The 19807-nt window shown below is 41.9% G+C and overlaps 2 protein-coding genes across 4 annotated transcripts; one reads left to right on the top strand and one right to left on the bottom strand.

Moving 5' to 3' along the window:
* The first annotated feature begins 1356 nt into the window (after positions 1-1356).
* On the top strand, positions 1357-10500 carry rac3b (Rac family small GTPase 3b). 2 transcript variants are annotated; one of them, XM_035611678.2, is made up of 7 exons: positions 1357-1587; positions 4133-4204; positions 5167-5284; positions 5501-5563; positions 6187-6346; positions 6559-6562; positions 7370-10500. In XM_035611678.2, exons 1-7 carry the CDS (start codon positions 1553-1555, stop codon positions 7608-7610), a joined length of 693 nt encoding a protein of 230 aa, XP_035467571.1. In that variant the 5' UTR covers positions 1357-1552; the 3' UTR covers positions 7611-10500. The 2 variants fall into 2 exon arrangements, with proteins under 2 accessions (XP_035467571.1, XP_035467570.1); XM_035611677.2 differs by lacking the exon at positions 6559-6562 and having other exon boundaries at positions 1368-1587.
* Positions 10501-13362: 2862 nt separating this feature from the next.
* Positions 13363-19744, bottom strand: LOC118286997 (L-xylulose reductase-like). 2 transcript variants are annotated; one of them, XM_047327589.1, is made up of 9 exons: positions 19589-19726; positions 18845-18945; positions 17164-17261; positions 16358-16512; positions 16188-16230; positions 15683-15782; positions 15459-15523; positions 14180-14297; positions 13363-13553 (listed from the first exon to the last, which is right to left on the bottom strand). In XM_047327589.1, exons 2-9 carry the CDS (start codon positions 18864-18866, stop codon positions 13450-13452), a joined length of 705 nt encoding a protein of 234 aa, XP_047183545.1. In that variant the 5' UTR covers positions 18867-18945; positions 19589-19726; the 3' UTR covers positions 13363-13449. The 2 variants fall into 2 exon arrangements, with proteins under 2 accessions (XP_047183545.1, XP_035467569.1); XM_035611676.2 differs by lacking the exon at positions 18845-18945 and having other exon boundaries at positions 19589-19744.
* Positions 19745-19807: the final 63 nt, after the last annotated feature.

Here is a 19807-nt window from a genome sequence, read left to right on the forward strand (position 1 = left end):
AAAACAGGAACATAATTCACCAAAGTTGTCTGCTCTTTTTAATTTTTTACAAATGCTCTTTTTATTTTAATACAAATAGCTGTTTTATATCTTGATATGTTTTCATATGTGTGATGGATATCTTATTTGTGTTTGCGTTTTTTTTACAATTTTGCTTTGTTTTTGATAACGTGTTGTAATATCAGTAAAAATTCAACGTCAGGTGTGGAAAAAAAAGGTGTGTGGTCATTGTTTTCTCCCTGTGTGAAGGTTTCAGTGGTTGATCTGAATAATTCTACATTACAGGTAACATTACAGTATTCCGACTATAATGTGTTATAGGTGTGGGAATGTATGAGGTCACTGGGTCTTACAGCCAAAGATCTTCAAGTGTCAAGATAGTTCACACACATTTCAATTTAATCAAAGTGTTGTCTGCTCTTCTGTACTGAGCAGTACAATTCCTGCACTTTTCAGGCTCTGCTAAGCGCTAATCAAGACTGCATAATACTCTAAGCAGAGTAGTTTTAGATTGAGGCTACCAGTAGCGGATGTTTTAAAATTTATATTCAACATGTTTAAATTTGATTGAAATGGGAAACCTCAATCCTGCCAGACATGTACCTCGTGGGGATCAAGTGTAATAATAAAGTGTATGGGTCTAATTCAGTGCTAGTTTTCACCCCAGTCCATTTGTCAGCAGGATTTCATAAAAGTCAAAACTTAATGAATTTCCATGAAACTTGGTGGAAAGATTGGACATAGGCTATGAAAGAAACAGAGGAGCACGGCATAGGCATGCAATTGGGTCAAATTATATAACACACGAGGAGAAAAATAAAACCAATTTAAGTAATATCAAATAAAAACGAGGAATGATGTCTCAGTGCACCAAAGGCCCCTGGTTTGATGATGGAAATAAAGGGCAGTTGAAAAAATAGATAATGAAAGGCCCAGCAAAAGTCTGAAAGTGGCTTAAATTGTAGCCTTTTGATATGCAGCCCTGCAAGAGATAAAAGATGTGCAGGATGCTGCCAGCTGACTGTTTAAATATCGGAAGGGGCTCCATGGTATATTCCCTCAGGAGCAGACTCGCAAAAAAGAGACACCAGCTATGAGATACCAAATACAATTTAAAAGATTCAATGCTATAATTTCCATGCATCTATAAGAATGTTTTCGTTTATTAATTCCAAACTCCCTTCAATTCGATTTGTAAATTCCCGGCAGAAGCAAACGTGCACAGTAGCTTGATGAATCGTGTCCCCGTCACTTATCAGCGGCATTACTTCTCTTCAGGAAGCAGCTGTCCGGTGAACGGACATAGGCGAAGGCGGAAGTAGACGCAAGTGAGCCCTCCCGTCCTCTCCTTCGACTCCGCCGCCCTGTCCCTTTAAGCACACTCGTCCGTTTCCGGATTCGCTCGGGCGCCGCTCGTCATCGTCCCCTTTCACTGCGGCTCCATCGCCGAAGCGAACTGGCCCCGCTGCTCTCATCCGAGACCTCCGCGCAGACTGTCGGCTCCATTGACCCACCGTCGGCGGCGCCCGGGAAACCCTCAGTTCGTGCACCAATGCAGGCGATCAAATGTGTGGTGGTCGGCGACGGGTAAGGGCTGAGGAACACTCGGCGGCGGCGCGGTTTGCTCGTGTGCGGCTCAGTGGTGTGTCCGCGGACGGATGGATGATGGGAGGATGCTATGTCGGAATAGGGGGGCCGGGGCTCGACGGTCGGATTGTCGGTCGCCCAGGGTTTTCTTTTTGTTCCGGTCCCTTGCGTTCGACGGTTGTCCCGGGCGACGCGCTCCGTGGGCCACATCTGCTCCGTGCGCATCGTCGCCCCGCGGCGCGCGGTGATGCCGGGGAGCGGGCCGCCCCGGGATGCTATGCGGGAGCACCTCGCCCTGCTCGCAGGCCACCGGAGGCAGGCTGAAGTGCTGATGCACGCTGAGGAATTTGTGGCCCAGTCGGTGACAAAACAGGCCCCGGTGCCCTAGTTTGCTGCCAGCGCTGCATCCACAGCCCGCCAGCCACAGCGGGATCCTCCCCACCGCTGCTTTCAAATCTTCATGTCACTGCCATTGGAGATCTGAGGCCAGGACAAAATGTGCTCGTGCATTAATCTCAGTTCGTTGAAAAATTATGAATGGGCCCCAGATTTAAGTCATATGTCTGATTAAAGTCAAAAGAGAAAATAAACAATTTCCAAAAAATGAATTCTGGCTTCTTCCCAGACCCCATATTTTCCTCAGTGGTCGCTGGGATTAGTCTCAGAACTACAAGAAAAGTTTGTGACTTTAATCCCCCACTGTAGCAGAATAGATACTGTAGAACACAAATGTCCAGACAAAAAAAAGATAGTATGGAATTCTCTTATGACAGAGAAGCACATCGCGCTCAGTTTACTGCTCATGTGAAGTGCTGCCCTATGCTGGGAGCTTTCTGAGGGTGCAGTCTTCAAAATGTGCACGTTAACATGTCTAAAATACTACAGGTGTTGGGTTGTGTAATTACATGATCACTAATGTCCCCAGTCATTTTCAAACCCTTGAGAAATATGTTTCAGAAATTCGTTTTTGTCCAATTTGAAGCCACATTTCAAGATATTGGTTGAGTTAGAATAGATGTGGGTGTTTACAAGGCATGGAGGGCCAAAGGTGTGGTCAGACTGAAAGTGTAAAGTAGTTTTTCTTTGCATTATATGTTCAAATATGTGTGTATTTGGTCAGTTTTTGTTCATCCCAAACAGTGATTGTACAGACTGTACACTGACATATTGTAGCATATGTGTGTGTGTAGTGTCCCAACCTTTGTATATAGTCTATGGTCCCAACAATATCCTTCTGCAGTCCACAAGGATTCAAGACAGTTACACCTGCTACAAGACACACCCCCACTATAATTTACACCTGCAAGAAGACACGCCCACGTGATAGATGCCATTGGTTGGTTTTAAAGTGTTAACCCAATTGCTGTTTAGTAAAACACGTCCGACATATTGGACCAGGTAGCACTGACCAGCAATTTTCAGGATAAAAAGCTCTATGGAGTTTACATTTCTCAAAAAATCTTCAATGCTTCATGATCTATAGTACATGGAGTACATTAAATTACTTAGAATATCAATAGATAGTTATAATCATTGCTAGACGCTAAAGAGAGGAGTGTGCACCAAAATTAGGCTATACATGTACTGTATCACTGACGTGGTAGAAAATAATTAATTTTCATAAGGATTAGTTATTTTTGTTTAATAATCTAAGAGAATTGATAATAAAATCTTAAATTTATGCAGTTTAGAATTCTGATCAGTTTTGGATGATGAAATATTTTCGTCTCACCTGCAACATAAGGGTCTGTTACATTTTGTAACAGCTCTGATTTGCTCCTTCTCCATAGCAACGGCAACTGAGGCTCATGGGTATTGTAGTACGTAGAGCCAAGCGTCATCACAACCAGACAGACATAATTTCTCAAAGACCACACTGAAATAATTCACACTGGTGGGCATAACATTAAACCTATAGCATTTTCATATTCAGGCAACCCATTTTCCACTTCAAACAATATCAAGTTGCATTGTGGGAAACTGTAGGATACAGTAGACATTAATCAATATGTGTTCTTGTCGGTACTTGCATTCTTGTGAGGGGTCATTACTTGCGGCCCAAGTATTGTTCCAATTCATTTTGGAGCTTGAGCCAACATGGGTATTGAACGTTGGGATATATCTGTCTCTACTGGGTCAGTTGAGTTCATTTTTATTATAATCAGTCTCTCATTAATCACCTGTTTCTATGGAGGATGTGTGAATGCAAAATTGGTAGAATAGTCCTTTAACATGACGGTCTTCTTCATATAAAATTAAGAGATGAATTTAGGCAGTGTCAGTTATTTTAATGCCATCCCTCTTGTTATTTACTTGTTTTCTATTTCATAGGGAGCCACTGAGTCCCTCAGGCAATATGAATGTAGGGCAGTGTCTGTGTCGCACTCATGGAAAGGCAGAGTAACCTGCTTTTACATGCACACATACAGTCATGCATACACTCTGCCATACAATCTGGACAGAGTACGTTTTGTATATACAGTATGAGTGTGGAGCTGTGTTAAAACATTGCACTTATGTATTCTTCATTGTCCCTCCTCCTCAGGGCTGTGGGTAAGACCTGTCTGCTGATCAGCTACACCACCAATGCCTTCCCTGGTGAATACATCCCCACCGTGTGAGTAAACCAAATACTGCATATGTTCTCACAATTATTTGATGTGAGCAGTGGTTTTATGTTGTAAGACATCATTTAGGGATACATTGCCTGACAATATGCAGTAAATACACTGAGAAAATACAAATGTCATCCGTGAGTGAGACTTTGCCACACTGGTATACCGTGCAGTAAATGATCTACTGTACTATAAGGTATCTCTAATGTGTTGGACCGTAGTGGGTAATACTGCAAATCAATGAAGATGTGTATGCATGTGACAGAAAAAATGCGGTGAATAGCAGCGCTGTATGAATGTGTGTGTGAATGGCGTTCATGAAGTTCATTCCTGATTGTAGGAAAAAAATTGTTTGGCAAAACAAGACAAAAGAAAAGGTTCGGTCTTGACTTGCTGGTCTTTTCCCAGAAATTTCACACATTTTACTTTTCCCCGTCAGTTAAGTTGCCATGCAAATGGACCAAAGTGTGGACCACTGATCATGTCATATTATCTATATGGTATATGCCCTGAGCACCATTTACAATGTACAATATACATGTCACATGATGACAGCTGAGTCAACACCATGGCAACTTAGCAAATGCCATGGGGGTGAGATGTGTCTGAAAACTAGGTAGTAAGTGGACCTTCATTTAAGATTCTTTTTGTTGTGCTTTCCATAGCATAGGCTAACTAAGACAAATCAGAGGGAAACAGTTTAATCATGTTACATGTAGTTTGATTGAACTGTACACAAACTGTGAAAAGCACAAGTTGTGCTTTTGCTGTGGGTTATGTTTTGGACTATTTCCTGTTGTATCAGTAACTGGAGAAATGTAATGTTGTACAGTATGTGCTTTGGCGAAGCAACCATAGTAAAACAACAAAAAAAAAATAGTTTTCACATTTCAGTAGATGTATGTGTTTTCACCCTTTTCCTGAACCAAGCTGGAGTTTACTCAGGGTAGTTTCCCTCTTACAGCTTTGACAACTACTCTGCCAATGTCATGGTGGATGGAAAACCAGTGAATCTGGGCCTTTGGGATACAGCAGGACAAGAGGACTACGATAGGCTCAGACCACTGTCTTACCCACAGACGGTATTCAAACTCTTTCCCCCCGCACAAAAACACACACATACACACACACACACACACACACACACACCCACACCCACACCCACACACACACACACACACGCACACACGCGCACACACGCACACTCAACACACACACACACACACAAAACACGCACACACACACACACACACACACACACACACTCTCAACTAGCCATCTCTCTGGTTCTCTCCCAGGATGTGTTCTTGATATGCTTCTCCCTGGTCAGTCCGGCCTCCTTTGAGAACGTCCGAGCTAAGGTCAGTACGCTGACTGACCGCCTCCCCCCCTTGTCCCCTCCATGCCGAGTCTGACCACAAGGAGGCACATCTTTGGCTCTGCCTGGTTTTTATTACACTGTTGCCCTACCCGTCCAGACCTTGGCTTCGAATGGTCTGGATTTGAACCCATCTCTCCCCGGAGATGGGACACGGACACATGTTCTAAGATGAGGTCTGAACGAGTGCAAACACTCTGCAGAGGGAGCGTGACGGCTGGCTGTGGTTTAAATCTGCTGAGCGTCATGAGACGCTCTCATATGAAATCACACTTGTTTTACGGTCCAGCCTCCCTCTGTAGAGTCTGCATGCTTCTAGTCTGTCGGGATTCTCTAATCATATGATGTGATGCGACGGAAGGTTGCTTCGCCTGAGGACGTTTCGTGCTTTTACAACTGTGCTTCCATTTAGACTGATATATTAAAAACATTTTCTCTATTTCCACAACTCACAGAGTCTGTCGAATGTCACCGTGGAAAGGAACTTGTCACTCAACCACTGCATCCAGCTAACAGTTTTCTTTCTCCCCTCTCATTGACTATGTCCTTTGTACACGCATATGTACGCTTGTGTGTGTGTGTGTGTGTGTGTGTGTGGTGCCCCAGTGGTACCCTGAGGTGAGACACCATTGCCCCAACACACCCATCATCCTGGTGGGCACTAAGCTGGATTTGAGAGATGACAAGGACACCATTGAGAGGCTGCGAGACAAGAAGCTCTCCCCTATCACTTACCCGCAGGGCCTGGCCATGGCAAGAGAAATTGGTAAGGCTGTGCGTGGCATGTGCACGGCTGCATATGTTTAGCATGAAGTTTCAGTCATTGATTGCAACTCATATGCGTCAAACGGTGAGTGATGTGATGTATATTCAATTCAAATTTCAATTCAGTTGTAATTGTATAGGGGCAAATCGTAACTATGTGGTGTGTGTGTGCATGTGTGTGTGTGTGTGTGTGTTTGTGTGTGGGCGGGGGAGGGGGGTTATCCATTTACTAAGCACAACACCAGTGCTACGTTGCTCCTTTTCTTTTAGCTTCGCACTGGCTTGCAGCTGGTTATAGCAGAGAAGTAATGCTGCTAATAAATAACTGGGGCACAATTAATCATTAGTTGTGTAACTACTGGCAACAGCGACAATGATAGCAGTACCAATAATTCAAATCAATTCAGCTTTATTTGTATAGTGCCAAATCCCAATTCATATTCATTGTCTCAGGGCATTGTAAGGTGGAGACCTCACAATATTACAATAGAGTCGTGTCATGTCTTCAGAAACAAAGACTGTGGTCAGCCATTTGATCACCTTTGCTTAAAGGCTCTCAAAAGCAAGTCAGTGGCTGATTTTTTATTTGTTTAATTGCCTACAATTTTTTTTAAATTGAATATTACAATAGAGAAAACCCAACAGTTCGCACACTGAGCAGGCACTTGGCGACCCAGGAGAAAAAAAAAACATGAAGAGATTGCCAGCAGAAGCAGACTCAGTTGTGGGCAGAACATCTGCGTCGGCCGGTTGGGGTGAGAGGAGAGGAATGGGGGAGAGAGGAGAGGTGGGCAGAAAGAGGAGAGAGAGAAGAGAGAGAGAACAGTTGTATAATCAGACTGATTCTGATAGTGACAATAAGAATTACACTTATAGATGCAATTACATTGTTATTATTATTATGAATAATAATAATAATAATAATAATAATAATAATAATAATAATAATAGTAATAATCCCTTAAAAAACAGAAGCCCAGTCACGTGTCAATATTTTCCATCATGCCCTCTTCCTGGTCCTCAGGGGCTGTGAAGTACCTGGAGTGCTCCGCGCTGACCCAGCGAGGCCTGAAGACAGTATTCGACGAGGCCATCAGAGCTGTGCTCTGCCCTCCGCCAGTGAAGAAGAGGGGGAAACGGTGCACCATGTTCTGAGGAGGAAACACTATCACAACACTACAAACAACCACTACTTCTCTGAGAGGATGAGAGAAAAAACTAGTGAGAGTGAGCGTGCACTGCTGAGATTGCTTTCTTTATATTGATGTTTTTTCAAAGCGATATTGGTAACAACACCGATATTAAAACTTTTTTTTTTTCCATTACTGAATAGTTCATAAGTTCTGAAAGACAACGACTGTCCACCTACTTTGTACGCATAGGATCACATCACGTTGTCATGGGGGCTGACAATGGTTTCTATTACTTGTCTTCATACTGTAACATCTCTTCTTTCTCAGCCATGCTTGCTTGAATTAATGCAGTGTTGACTAGATAGACGGTGACGTACAAAATCGCCTTCAGGTTCGAAGTTACCCTTAGCTTTTGATCTACGATCAGCATTTGGAAACAAAAAAATACTACTGCCTGCATTTATGCAATTTCACATATTGAGCACAAGTCTAAAATAGAGATAATGAGGTTGCTCACAAAAAATGACAATGATATATTAAAGCAGAATTTCGGTTCATTAGAACAAACCCTCTTGAATTTTTTTTTTGTCATTTCGGACATCATTTCTATTGCTTATGATTTCACTGCACTCTACCAACACAATACCTGAGATCTTTTGGCAGCAAACCACCCTTATTTAGAAGGGAGAAAGTCAGATTAACAACAACGCTAGATTACTAACTGGCCCCTAAATTCACTGTGTGGTAATTAGTTTGTGGTAATTCGACTTAGTAATTAACATAAACTGAAATGGGAGGAGCTTCAGGTGACTTCTCGGGCCTGTGTATGAGTATTAATCTAGTGTTAATAATGTCAATATAAAACCAAAGTGAGTCATAGAAGAAGTGACCCTGGGCTCTATTGTAATCAAACCAAGCCTTGACACATTAACTTATTCCGTGATCCATGTGTTAATAAATTGCCACACAGCCACTGGGGCCAGGTAGTGTAGTGGGTTAGAAAAGCTGTAACACTGGACTAGGTTAAATGAGTTGTGGTCAGTTAAAGCCCAGCAGCTCATTTCTGCCTTCATCTAGTAGGTTCATTTGGCCATGTCAGACTTTTTTGACCTATTGAAGATTCTTTGCAAACCCTTTTGATGAGAACAAAGTTTCTATGCAGATTAGAAAAATGGACAAAACTAAAAACACTCATCTTCAAAAGGATTATATGAAAAAGAAACTGCTACATGCAGTTACTGTTAACTCATCCCAGATTTTCTTCCTTTTGGCTTTTCTATTTTAGCCATGCACAAATGAATGAAGGCTCATCCTTGACCCTTTCAATACTATTTATTCTTACCTCTGCTTTCAGCCACAGAGTGAAAGGGTTTACTCGGTGGAAAAAACTAAGAGATGAAATAAAATGCGGTTCACAAGGTCAAGAATTAATATTCAATCTCAAATGTTTATCGTAGTTTTACAAAACAATCTTCCACATAATATCTTGTTCCACAATATTTTAACCACTTGTCATGTCTTCAGAAACAAAGACTGTGGTCAGCCATTTGATCACCTTTGTTTAATGACACCCATGAAATGTATTGAAAGGCTCTCAAAAGCAAGTTGGTGGATGATTTTTTATTTGTTTAATTGCCTACAATTTTTTTAATCGATATGTTTCAATGATAGCAATGTGGAACTATCCAGTCTGTGCAGTTTTTTTTTAACACTCCTGTTCTTACTTTCCACAAAAATCTGATCTTAGTCAAGTATCTTTGGGTAACTTTATCTAACTGTGAATACGTGACAGACAAGCATGCCAAACGTGGAGGCTGTACAACCTTGCTGCCTGAGTTCTGCCTCTGGGGGGGGTGGGGTGGAGGAGCTTGCATGGGTCTTAAAAAATTCTGTCTTAATTTATCCCATCGTTTAGATTTTGTCTCTGTTCCTGTGTGTGTGTGTGTGTGTGTGTGTGTGTGTGTGTGTGTGAGAGAGTAAGTGTATGTCACAGGTGTGTATATGAGGTGTATTTGGACAAGAACGTGTCGGTATCAGTGAGACAGTGTAGTTTGGGATAACGCATAAAGACAGTATTGTTTTAAGGCAAGTTTTTAGTGTCCAGTTTTTGGTACTATTTCATATTGTATTGTAGGAGTACACAATACTTTTCAACACTCTGTGGACATGGACAGAAAAAAATGGGTCTCAATGACATCTTGTGATGTACAGAATAATCCTTAGAAAATTAATGCGTTATGAATATCTATCTACATGTACCTGAATATTTAGCTCTTAAAGTTCAAACTAAAGGGATTCTTGTTGCTCATGTTGAAGTTAGAAGTGTTGCTAACAGTGTACGATAAAGGTGGCAGATCGTTGTGGAGTTTGTCTTTGTGGCAAAAGACACAGATTGCACCTTTATGACATGCATTTCTGTATGGCTGCAGGCCTGCAATGTGTTTGTCTCCCTCGTGTGGTGAGACACAGCACTGCAGTCCACTCTGTCATGCTGTCTTTGGTTGGCATTGCAAACGTGTGGTTGAATCATGTCATGTGGTACTGCCTAGCTAAGGTGTTATAATGTAGCTGAGAAATGCAGCAAAAAAAATAAATAATTCTGATCTACTATTGCATGGAAGTTCGCTGGTTATTTGACCCACTGTAATTCTTAGGAGAGGTTGTATGATGAAATGCATTGGCCATGTACGTATGTAATGTAAGACGACTTGTACACTTGTTTTAACTGTCTGTCTTATTTTTTATTACTTCACGTTTGTGTGGTGAAATATTTCAATTTTTTGTATACTAAATACAAATGTCTATGTAAAGTACTAATGCTTTCTGTCATGATTTAGTCGCTGCTCTAGTCTGTCTTTTTTCTCCCACAACAACCACTGAAGGAGCTACTGTAGATGGACATACTCACATGTAATGACAAAAGAAACAGCTGGTAGAACGAAATTGCTTTTGTCAAAGTCATCATCATTATTATTATTATAAGTCTTTGTTGTTTTTAGTTAAATAAATGAGTACAATTTGACACGGCTTGTCGTAATTTTATAGAACCATTCAATTAATTTCTCACATTAACACAAAACTACCACATACTAATTTATATAATGAATACTTGGAAATTGGGTTTTGTTTGACATATTAGTATACACACACACATACAGATGCACCAAAATAACAAGTATTTACACCGTGTTGATAATGAAAGCACAAGCAATAAATATAACCTGCACTAACTAAAAAGAATACTACTATCAAACTAATAGTGTAAAACGAAAACCAAAGAAAAGAACTGCAACCTAAGTGGCACGGGGGAGTGGTGGTTTGCACTGCTGCCTGACATCAAGAAGGTCCCTGGTTTCCATCCACACTTAGATCAACCAGCCAACCAGGGCCTATCTCTGTGGAGTTTGCATGTTCTCCCTGTGTCTGCTTGGGTTTTCTCTCGGTACTCCTGCCTTCTCCCAGAGTCCAAAGACATGCAGATTGGGGAAATGTTATTTGGAGACTCTAAATTGACCATAAATGTGAATGAGAGACTGAAAAGTTGTTTGTCTCTGTATGTTGGCTCTGTGATGGGCTGACAACCTGTCCAGGGTGTACCCCACCTATCAGCCAATATCAGGTGGGATTGGCTCCAGTTCCTCGCGATCCTTAAGAATAATGGAGGGATGGGTGGTTGGACTCCAACCTCAACTGAGCAAGAACTCCACCAGATCTTCAAAGTTGGACTGGAGAAATCCTCGGAAGAAGTATACAATAGGAGCCCTCTTCTTAGGCCTTAAGGTTGTCAACAGTAACAATAATGCAAGTTAAAAATAATACTGACTGAATACATGAAATGTGACACTGAAGAAAAATGAACAAGCAATTCTACCTTTGGTTGCAAAAGAACCAACATGGTGCTGGTCAATGCGAGACTCCAGGGCTCAAAACGACAGCTCACAAACCAACGGGTGAAGTCACAGTGGGTTGCCAATGTCCCTCACATTGGCAACCCACAATATGAGGATGCAAGGAAAGTCCTCCTCCAAGGCCAACAGGTGTCTTCACAGTAACATTAATTCAAATGAAAAGTAATACTCATGCAAGAAAAGTGACAATGCAATTGATAAATATTAACAAAGTCAAGACAAAAGAAGAAAGATATATTTTGACACCAACCTTTAAGTAAGCTTCTAAGAACTCCACAAAACCTAAAGGTCAGACATGAGAAATCCAAAGAGAAGCCAGTCCCATCCTGAAAAGACCAATTGTCCATATGATATTCAGGATGATATTTTTGGGGGGTATTTGGCCCCGGTTACCTTGACCTTTGACCTTGGTGATCTGACATGTATTTGCTTCAGACAATATCCACATTAACTTGTGTATAGATTCTCATAAAGATCAGTCTAATATTGTTGATACGACTCGCTCGTATCTACAATATTGGACTACAGGCAGACACACAAACACGTCCAAAACTTCAGGGATGAAGTAAAAACTATTTTTGAATCGACCCTCAAGTGAGGAACAAAACACCACAAAACCTTTTATGTAAGACTGGACAGATCCTGGGAAGAAGTACACAATTGATACACAACACTTCCAAGGCTAACAGGTGTCTTAACAATGACAAGGCAAGTGACAATGCAAAAAACTGAAAAATTAACTAAATCAAATATATTCATATATCATATTTTTAAGACCATATTTCTGTCTGTAGTATTATTTTTATTTACTTTCCACTATCACACATGTTTTGTGTTCTTCAAAGAAAATATTATATATATATATATATTATATAAGGGCAACGGAGAGGGCTGGAGAAATCTTCTTACCAATCTTGCTTACTATTCAAGAAATCTCTCTGTTGGTCAGTCATATCTCGAGAACCGTTGGACACGCGTCACGCTCAGCATTGATACATTTTGAATAAACAGCTGATCGGCGCTCTTGAGCAGCGGTAGCTGCGTCTCGTCAACGTAAGAGAAGTTGTCGATCAAGACACCGCTGATTCTCCGGTCCGGGGTTCTGTGTACTGAGTCGAGCTTCGCTGGACTTTGATTAAACAGTTGAACAGCAGTTTGTGCAGCAGCGGGGCTTCAGAGCTCTGAGGACTGAGTTCACTCGGTCTTTACTCACTGCGGCTCAATTACTGCAGGTCGCTTTTACAGTTTCAAAAAGAAATCTGCGACCAACAAGACCAAGGGCCAAGCAACCAGCCTGCTCCTAACATGCATGTTTGAGAACGGGCCCTACACTAGTGACGTTGATAACAGCACAGCTCTCTGCCTCCCCCTCATTTCGTTATATGCGCATGTGCACGCGAGCGCATGTACAACGTGAGGGGAACAGTGCGGGGCTGGGTGGCAGACTGAGAGCTGCTTTGCTGAAATAACAGTGCAAAACACACATTAAGAGATCTTTTATCTTGCAATATTTTCGGTTTTGTGATGAGTTCTTATTAGCTATGGCGCAAGACGCTGGAGCATCTGTCTGTTATCTTGAGTACTGCGAGTACACAATTGAACCAGAGATGTTATGATATAAATTCACAGGCGTCACCAGCTTTTTGCGCAATCTACAATGACAAATCGTACCAGCGTACTCTGATGTCAATCTGCGTGCCTGCTACGAAAAATGCGTGAAGTTTGGCCGGTCAGTCAGTGTTTCTAGACCCTATGAATCCTGCTGAATTACTGTCACCAAACCTTTTCACTTCTTAGAGTGCGAAGTAAGAATGCAGACTTTCCATGTGCCTCACTCAATGTGTTGAAGATGAATACAGTGACCAGCAGGTACAAAAACACGGATATTTCCTTTTCCCTGAACTCATTCTCGCATCTCATGTATTTGAATATTTGTAAGTCCAGCTGCAAATGTGAAATAAACCTACTGACCAGCATTGACTTGACTCTTTTTATTCACCATGCTGACACCGTACAGATTGTTCTTGTTTGTGCTCCGAGCGTGTTGGGGTGTCTCATGTTGGTCAGCATGCCAGGAAGCCCCCGTCCACCGGCAGAGTGACTCCGTTAGTCATGTTGCTCTTATCACTCAGCATGAAAATAATACTGTTCACCACATCCTCCACCTCTGCACACAAACACACAGGGAGCTCAGTTAGCATATTTATACAGTTTGTGTGTGAGTGTGTGTATACTGCATGATTGTAGCATTGGGGAGCAAACAGAAATGTCCTTCCATTTGTAAATTGTAACGGCACACAGACTAAAACTTGATAGATTAGTTTTAAGATTTGATTGTACCCTTTGGTTGCATCTCAACATCCTTACTGTGAAAATCACCAAAAGAATAGATGAGTAAACAAAGTCTTGGTGCAGTCCAACACTGACCAAAAACCTTCTAGACTCTCACACTGGTTATAAGAGCAGGCAAGGGTGAACAGCTGCTCCATTGTTCCATAACCCAGATGGAATCCACATTCCTGAATCTGAATCAACCGTCATGCTCCTTATCAGCACCCCTTGGTAGGAAAACACACCCTAAAGTTCCCTCTTTTAAAGTGGACAACCTACTTGTGACGATCAACATTATGGTAATACTTAATTGGGTTCATCATGAGTGAGATGAAAATATTGACTAATCTCATGTCTGTGTATTTAACCTGCATTTTTTTTTCTCTCCTTAGAGGCAGTGGGAACAAGCTGTGAACAATATATCGGGAAGTCAGTATGTGTATACGGTCTGCTGGGTCTGACCTGCAAAGCGGCCTAGGGGGATGCGGGTCATCATGGCCTTGGCTTTTTCGGGGTCGCTCCAGCCCAGACGACCCATCTCAGTCATCACCACTGTGGGGTTCACACTGTTCACACGGATCTGAACACAACGCGGGCACTTGGGTTTAAACAACTCCAACATATAATCAGTGAGTGCTCCACAGAGATCCATTCTTTGTGTTTGAACATCTCATCACTTTAAAGGTAGTTTGTTCTTCTTTAACAGCAGAAACTAATTGAATTCAACTGTGCTCTATTCATACTGTGTTCTATTGAATTGTATAATGCACAATAAGGTACAAATTGAATATTTATCAGTATTTAAAGTTGCAGTAGTACTGGCAGCAGTAATCATAGTGACGTATGTTTGGGAAAACTGATCCCAAATATATGAAATGTAAAGTGGAGATAATTGATTGTACAAAATGAGTTTCAATGTGTGTTGAATTGAACTATATCATATTTGGGCTGCTATTTCATAGACAGTGAATGACTATAAACTTAGATTAGTCCACAGTAAGACCTATTGTAGGGTACCAGGAAATTATTAGGGAACTCAGGAACTTCCTGTTATCGCTGGAGGAATCAAGGTCTGAATTTAGTTAAGGGACCCTGGTTTCTCCCCCCACAACATGACCCTCTGCAGATAGTTCTTCACAGACACTCTGGCATCTGGAGCGTACTGACGACATTTTTTGCTGATTGGTCAAATGTGCTTACAGCCGACAATTTCAGCAGCAGCAAACAGGATGTGCTGCTTTGCAGCTCTTTGCTTTAACTTTGAGAAGAAAACACACAAAAAATGATATGACGAGTGGACCGGCGACACAAAAGGTGAACCTCCAACAGTGCCGAGTTAGGTTCACGTGACCAGGGACCATACAGTAAGTACTGCGTCTGCTGGGACACAGATCCTGCAGAGCAGAGATTCAGCTGCTGCTTTGTCACAAGCTGGTAAACGGTGGATGACACCAGCCCTCACACCCATAAGGCAATGCAGTTGTTTTTTCTGGCGTGCCTGCGTTTAATATCATTATTTTTTTTATGGAGATACTAATTGAGATTTGTTGTAAAGGTATGTTGCTTTATCATTTATGAAAGCCAAATTCATGCTAACAGCAAAAAGTTAGAAAAATGCTCCATGTTTTTAACACTATTTTTAATGATTGAAGGTTGTGGAAATGACTAATGCATAACATGACAGAACACCACAGAACTTAAAAAGCCTTTAGGTCATAAAGGGGTTTAAGACTGATGGTACCTTGTGGGGTCCGAGCTCTAAAGCCATCACTTTAGTCAGCATGTCCACGGCTCCTTTAGTGGCACCTGAACAGTGGCAGGGAGACAGAGGCAAAATCAATTTCAAGGAACCATCACTCAACTATTCCCATTTAGGGAATTTCCACTTCAAACTGGAAATCTTTTTCTTTTCCTGAAGTGTTCTTGAGGTGAATGTTGTCTCATGGGTGTTCCTCTCTTACTCACAGTACACAGCATGGTCTCTGAGGGCACACTTCGAGGCCTGGCTGGACAAGTTGACAATGGAGCCTCCTGATCCTCTGGCCTTCATACCACGAGCCACTATCTACCCACAGAGACAGAGGCTATGTATGATTAAAGGGGGATCATACGAGTCTTTGCCCTCGCCTGTTCACATATTTTTCTTATTCAATTTGTAGTCTTCAGACCTTCTCTTCTTAGGAGACCAGCTTTATCGCTGCTCTCCCACTGCCTATTTACCACTTTGCCAAGAGCTGTGCGAGTGTCAGTCAGAAACCAGATGGATTTTTTTTTTTTCAAATATACAGCTGAAGGTAAACTAATCAAAGAAGTAGATATTTCGTTAAGAAAACTGTTGGAAATTGCACTTGAACTACAGTGTAGCTTCTGTGAATATATAGATATAATGTCATCAACAGACACTCTTCAGAAAGAGCAAAGAGCTAAATGGAGGCAAGAATGCAAATGCATTTAAGAGGCATTATTTTACCTGGGACACATGCAGCACAGCTTTCACATTCACACTGAATGACCTGGAAATGAAAGACATCTTAGAATATAATAAATCATTGCAAGCTGCCAGAGGATTCCATATTGTGCCGCATCCAGTCAGGATTCTGCTTAGTTAGAGAACCTCAAAGTATCTCATATTCATCTTACCGGTCAAACTGGTCAGGTGTGACCTCCAGAAATGGCTGTAGGTTGGCATAGGCGGCGTTATTCACCAGCAGATCGATGGGGCCGATGTCCTGCAGGGCTGCCTCCGTGGCGCTCCAGTCTGCCAGGTCCACACACACCGGAGTGATGGATGCACACTGTGAGAGTAAACCGGAAGCAGACGTGTCGACGCCGACAAAGAAGTAGATGGAAAAGGAAAACAGGAATGTATAAACGTGATTAGTTTAGGCTTTCATAGGCAACCATTATTGATACACTATAAAATGAATAATGTATCTGGTCAAACAGAATCATATCCTTGTTTGTGCAAAACGGTACACTTCTTGATTATTCTATGAAAATCAGTTTTTATATACAGGTAAAAGGACTATTGCAAAGTTGCTTCCTGCCAAATTCATCTCATATCGGACTTTTAAATATTAGTTTTCAATGTCAACATCTAAGTCATAATTAAATTGAATTGACTGCCATTAAATAATTAATAAAACAGTAAAGTAATTTGGAAGCTTCATGTCATATTGTTTCCTATTATACCTTGCCTTGTGATGAAGAAGAAGAGGAGGATGAGGAGAGACAATGGAAGAAGATAAAGCTGAGCAATGTGGTGAAGAGGAAAGTACGGTAAACACTTTAGACGATAATGAGTGGAGAGATGGAATGGGGGCTCAGTAGGATGGATAAAACAGAGAAAGGTATGGGGGGTCAGAGGTCAGGGACCAAGGCCCCTCACTTGAGTGACAGGATGTGTGTGTGTGTTTTCTTTTGTAGGGGTGGGGGTGAGTGGGTACCTCCTGCATTAGAGTGTCCAAGTCAGCCTGTGTGCGCGAGACCGCCGTGACCTCTGCCCCACAGCGTGCCAGAGCCAGAGCTGTGGCCCTGCCAATCCCTGAGACACAAAACATCCATAAACACAAAGACTTATTACAGAGTGGATCTGCGACACCAGAGTTGAACCACACACATTCCACACGTCTCAGGATATGCCAAACTGCCCTCCAAGAACAAAGCGTTGTATTTTTAAATTCCATTGTCTCACAGAACTGACGAGGGCACGTTGATCACACTCAGTTTTAACATTTTGAATTCACATTCATTATGATCACCTCAGCTTTCATCCCTTAATGTTTGTCAACACTAAAATAATAATCCTAATAATAATAATAATTTATAAGAAAACATTTAATAAAATGGTGTATACCACCAACATATATTACATTATGCTTTTTAACATAAATTTAAGTTTGTTTGATTGTTGGTTTATTTGTGTGGAGGATTACACAAAAACTACCAAACGGATTTAACTTGGTGGAAGGATGGGACACGAAAGAAACTATGATATTTTGGCGTGGATCTGGACAAAGGGGCAGATCAAGGATATTTTTTAATCACTTTCTTTAATATTGTTGATAGGGACATAGATTTTTACATTTTGACCAATTTCCCTAAGGAATAATTAATGGATCTTGATGTTAAGAATCATATTCATGGGATGGACTTTTTTTTTTTACATTGTTTACATATAATGCCAAACAGAAGTCATCTAAGGTCGCTTTCACTATACACCTTATTCCTCATTAATTTTGGGCTCCTGTGTAAAAGATTGTGGATTAAACTTAATGTGATTTGTGAAACCTAACCCTAACCCTCCCAAACCAGTAAATCTAGGGGAAACACTGTTATTAATCTGCTTTGTTTGACACAACCTGACACTTTGAAACAGCTTTACTTAGTCTGTTTCTAGCAGCTCCACAGTAGCAACAAGGCTCCCTCACGAATTCTCCTTCTGAAAAAGGTTTCATCTTCTTGGCACGCTCACCAAAGAAACCTGCCTCTGTTACATTGACTTTGTCAGAATGTTTTCTATTGAAAGCGGCTTGTTGAACCCAAACTCCACTGGAGAGCACTGACTTTATCTAAGATCATTGTCCTCGCAACTCATCCAGTTTTGCTTTGTATGTTTCCAGCTGTACTGTGAGTATGTCCCCACAATCTCGAAACACTGACGCAACCCTTTTTCTTGACAGTCACCATGATGCTTGTCAGTGATGAAATATTATAGCTGCATATGTACATAGTTCACCCTGACTGTTACCTGTCAGACACACAGTCAGAATGAATCTCCCTGAAGTACATGTTGGTCTCTGATTTTATGTTAATATATTTGATGACAGCATTTGTATTTTTTTTACAAAATGCTGTCATGAAAATGTTTCATTTATTCATGAATTGTCTCGCAGGCTTAAGGAAGATTAAAAGCGAATGTGTTTGTTTCATATTAGTAATTCATCATTATATTTGAATCAAATCTCACTTTGTGTTGTTGTTTTTTTTTGTCTATTCTTTTTCATTGTAGTCAGCAGCACAATAAGTTATTATTGGTAGATGTTGGGAGTGGGGCAGATGGGGTTGGGGTAAGGTGGGGGCCTGGCAAGAGGTGGCTGGTTGGGGCAGGGGTGAAGTTAAGTTCACCTGAATGTAAAATGAAAAACATCTATCTATCTACTCGTCCATCCATCGATCCCCCAGAATCTCCCATGTCTCGGACTCGATTTCCACTGGATGCGGAACGGCTGCAAAGCACAGAAACAAAAAGAAAACATACTTTAACTGTCAAAATAAAATACACCGTGCTCACGGCGGATCATATTCCCCTGCACTACACCTTGAAAACGTCATAATGGGCGGAGACAGCCCTGAAGTCAACAGGTCAGAGGTTTTCAGCGACCAGTTCACCCACGTTGACACCATGGATGAGGAGATGCTGATTATTCAAGTTCAAAATCACCAAATCATTTATGATGGAAATAACGTGTTGGTTTGTGATTCTCTTTATAGAAACTACACCCTGTTATATCGCGCGATCACACGTGAATTCGCGAGATCTCGTGGGTCCCCGTGACGTCATGGCCGCACCGCAGCGCACCACTGTGGCGGAGGCGGTGGGGATTGGCGGAGGGCGAAACACGCAACCGACACGCTGCGCCGCCGCTTCGCAGCCGTTCCGCGTCCAGTGGAAATCCAACACGAACCATTTCAGACTGTGCCAGAGTCTCAATTGATTCCATAAATAAACTTTTATGAATAAAAACTCCGAATACAAAAACTCCACCGATCACAACATTTACATGGAGTTTCGCGGCGTGTGGCGCCAGACCAGCAGACACGGTGCAGTTCTCCCTGACAACTTGTGTGGCTGCGGGTTGTTTTCTTTACCTTTTCCAGCTCCAGTGACGAGAGCGCGTTTACCCGCGAAACTGATCTCCATGTTTGTCCTGTTCTCACAGACGAGCGGCACTTGGACCTGGACCTGGAGAGATGACAGCCAGAGTTCGAGGAGTGTCACGTGACTCCTTCGTGTTTGTCAGCCAGCGGCGCAGTCAAGGGGGGGGGGGTGGGGGGGGGGGGGGGGGGGCAGGGGGGGCCACGGCCCCC

The sequence above is a fragment of the Scophthalmus maximus genome, chromosome 16 (assembly GCF_022379125.1).
Source record: "Scophthalmus maximus strain ysfricsl-2021 chromosome 16, ASM2237912v1, whole genome shotgun sequence".
Lineage (NCBI taxonomy): Eukaryota > Metazoa > Chordata > Actinopteri > Pleuronectiformes > Scophthalmidae > Scophthalmus > Scophthalmus maximus.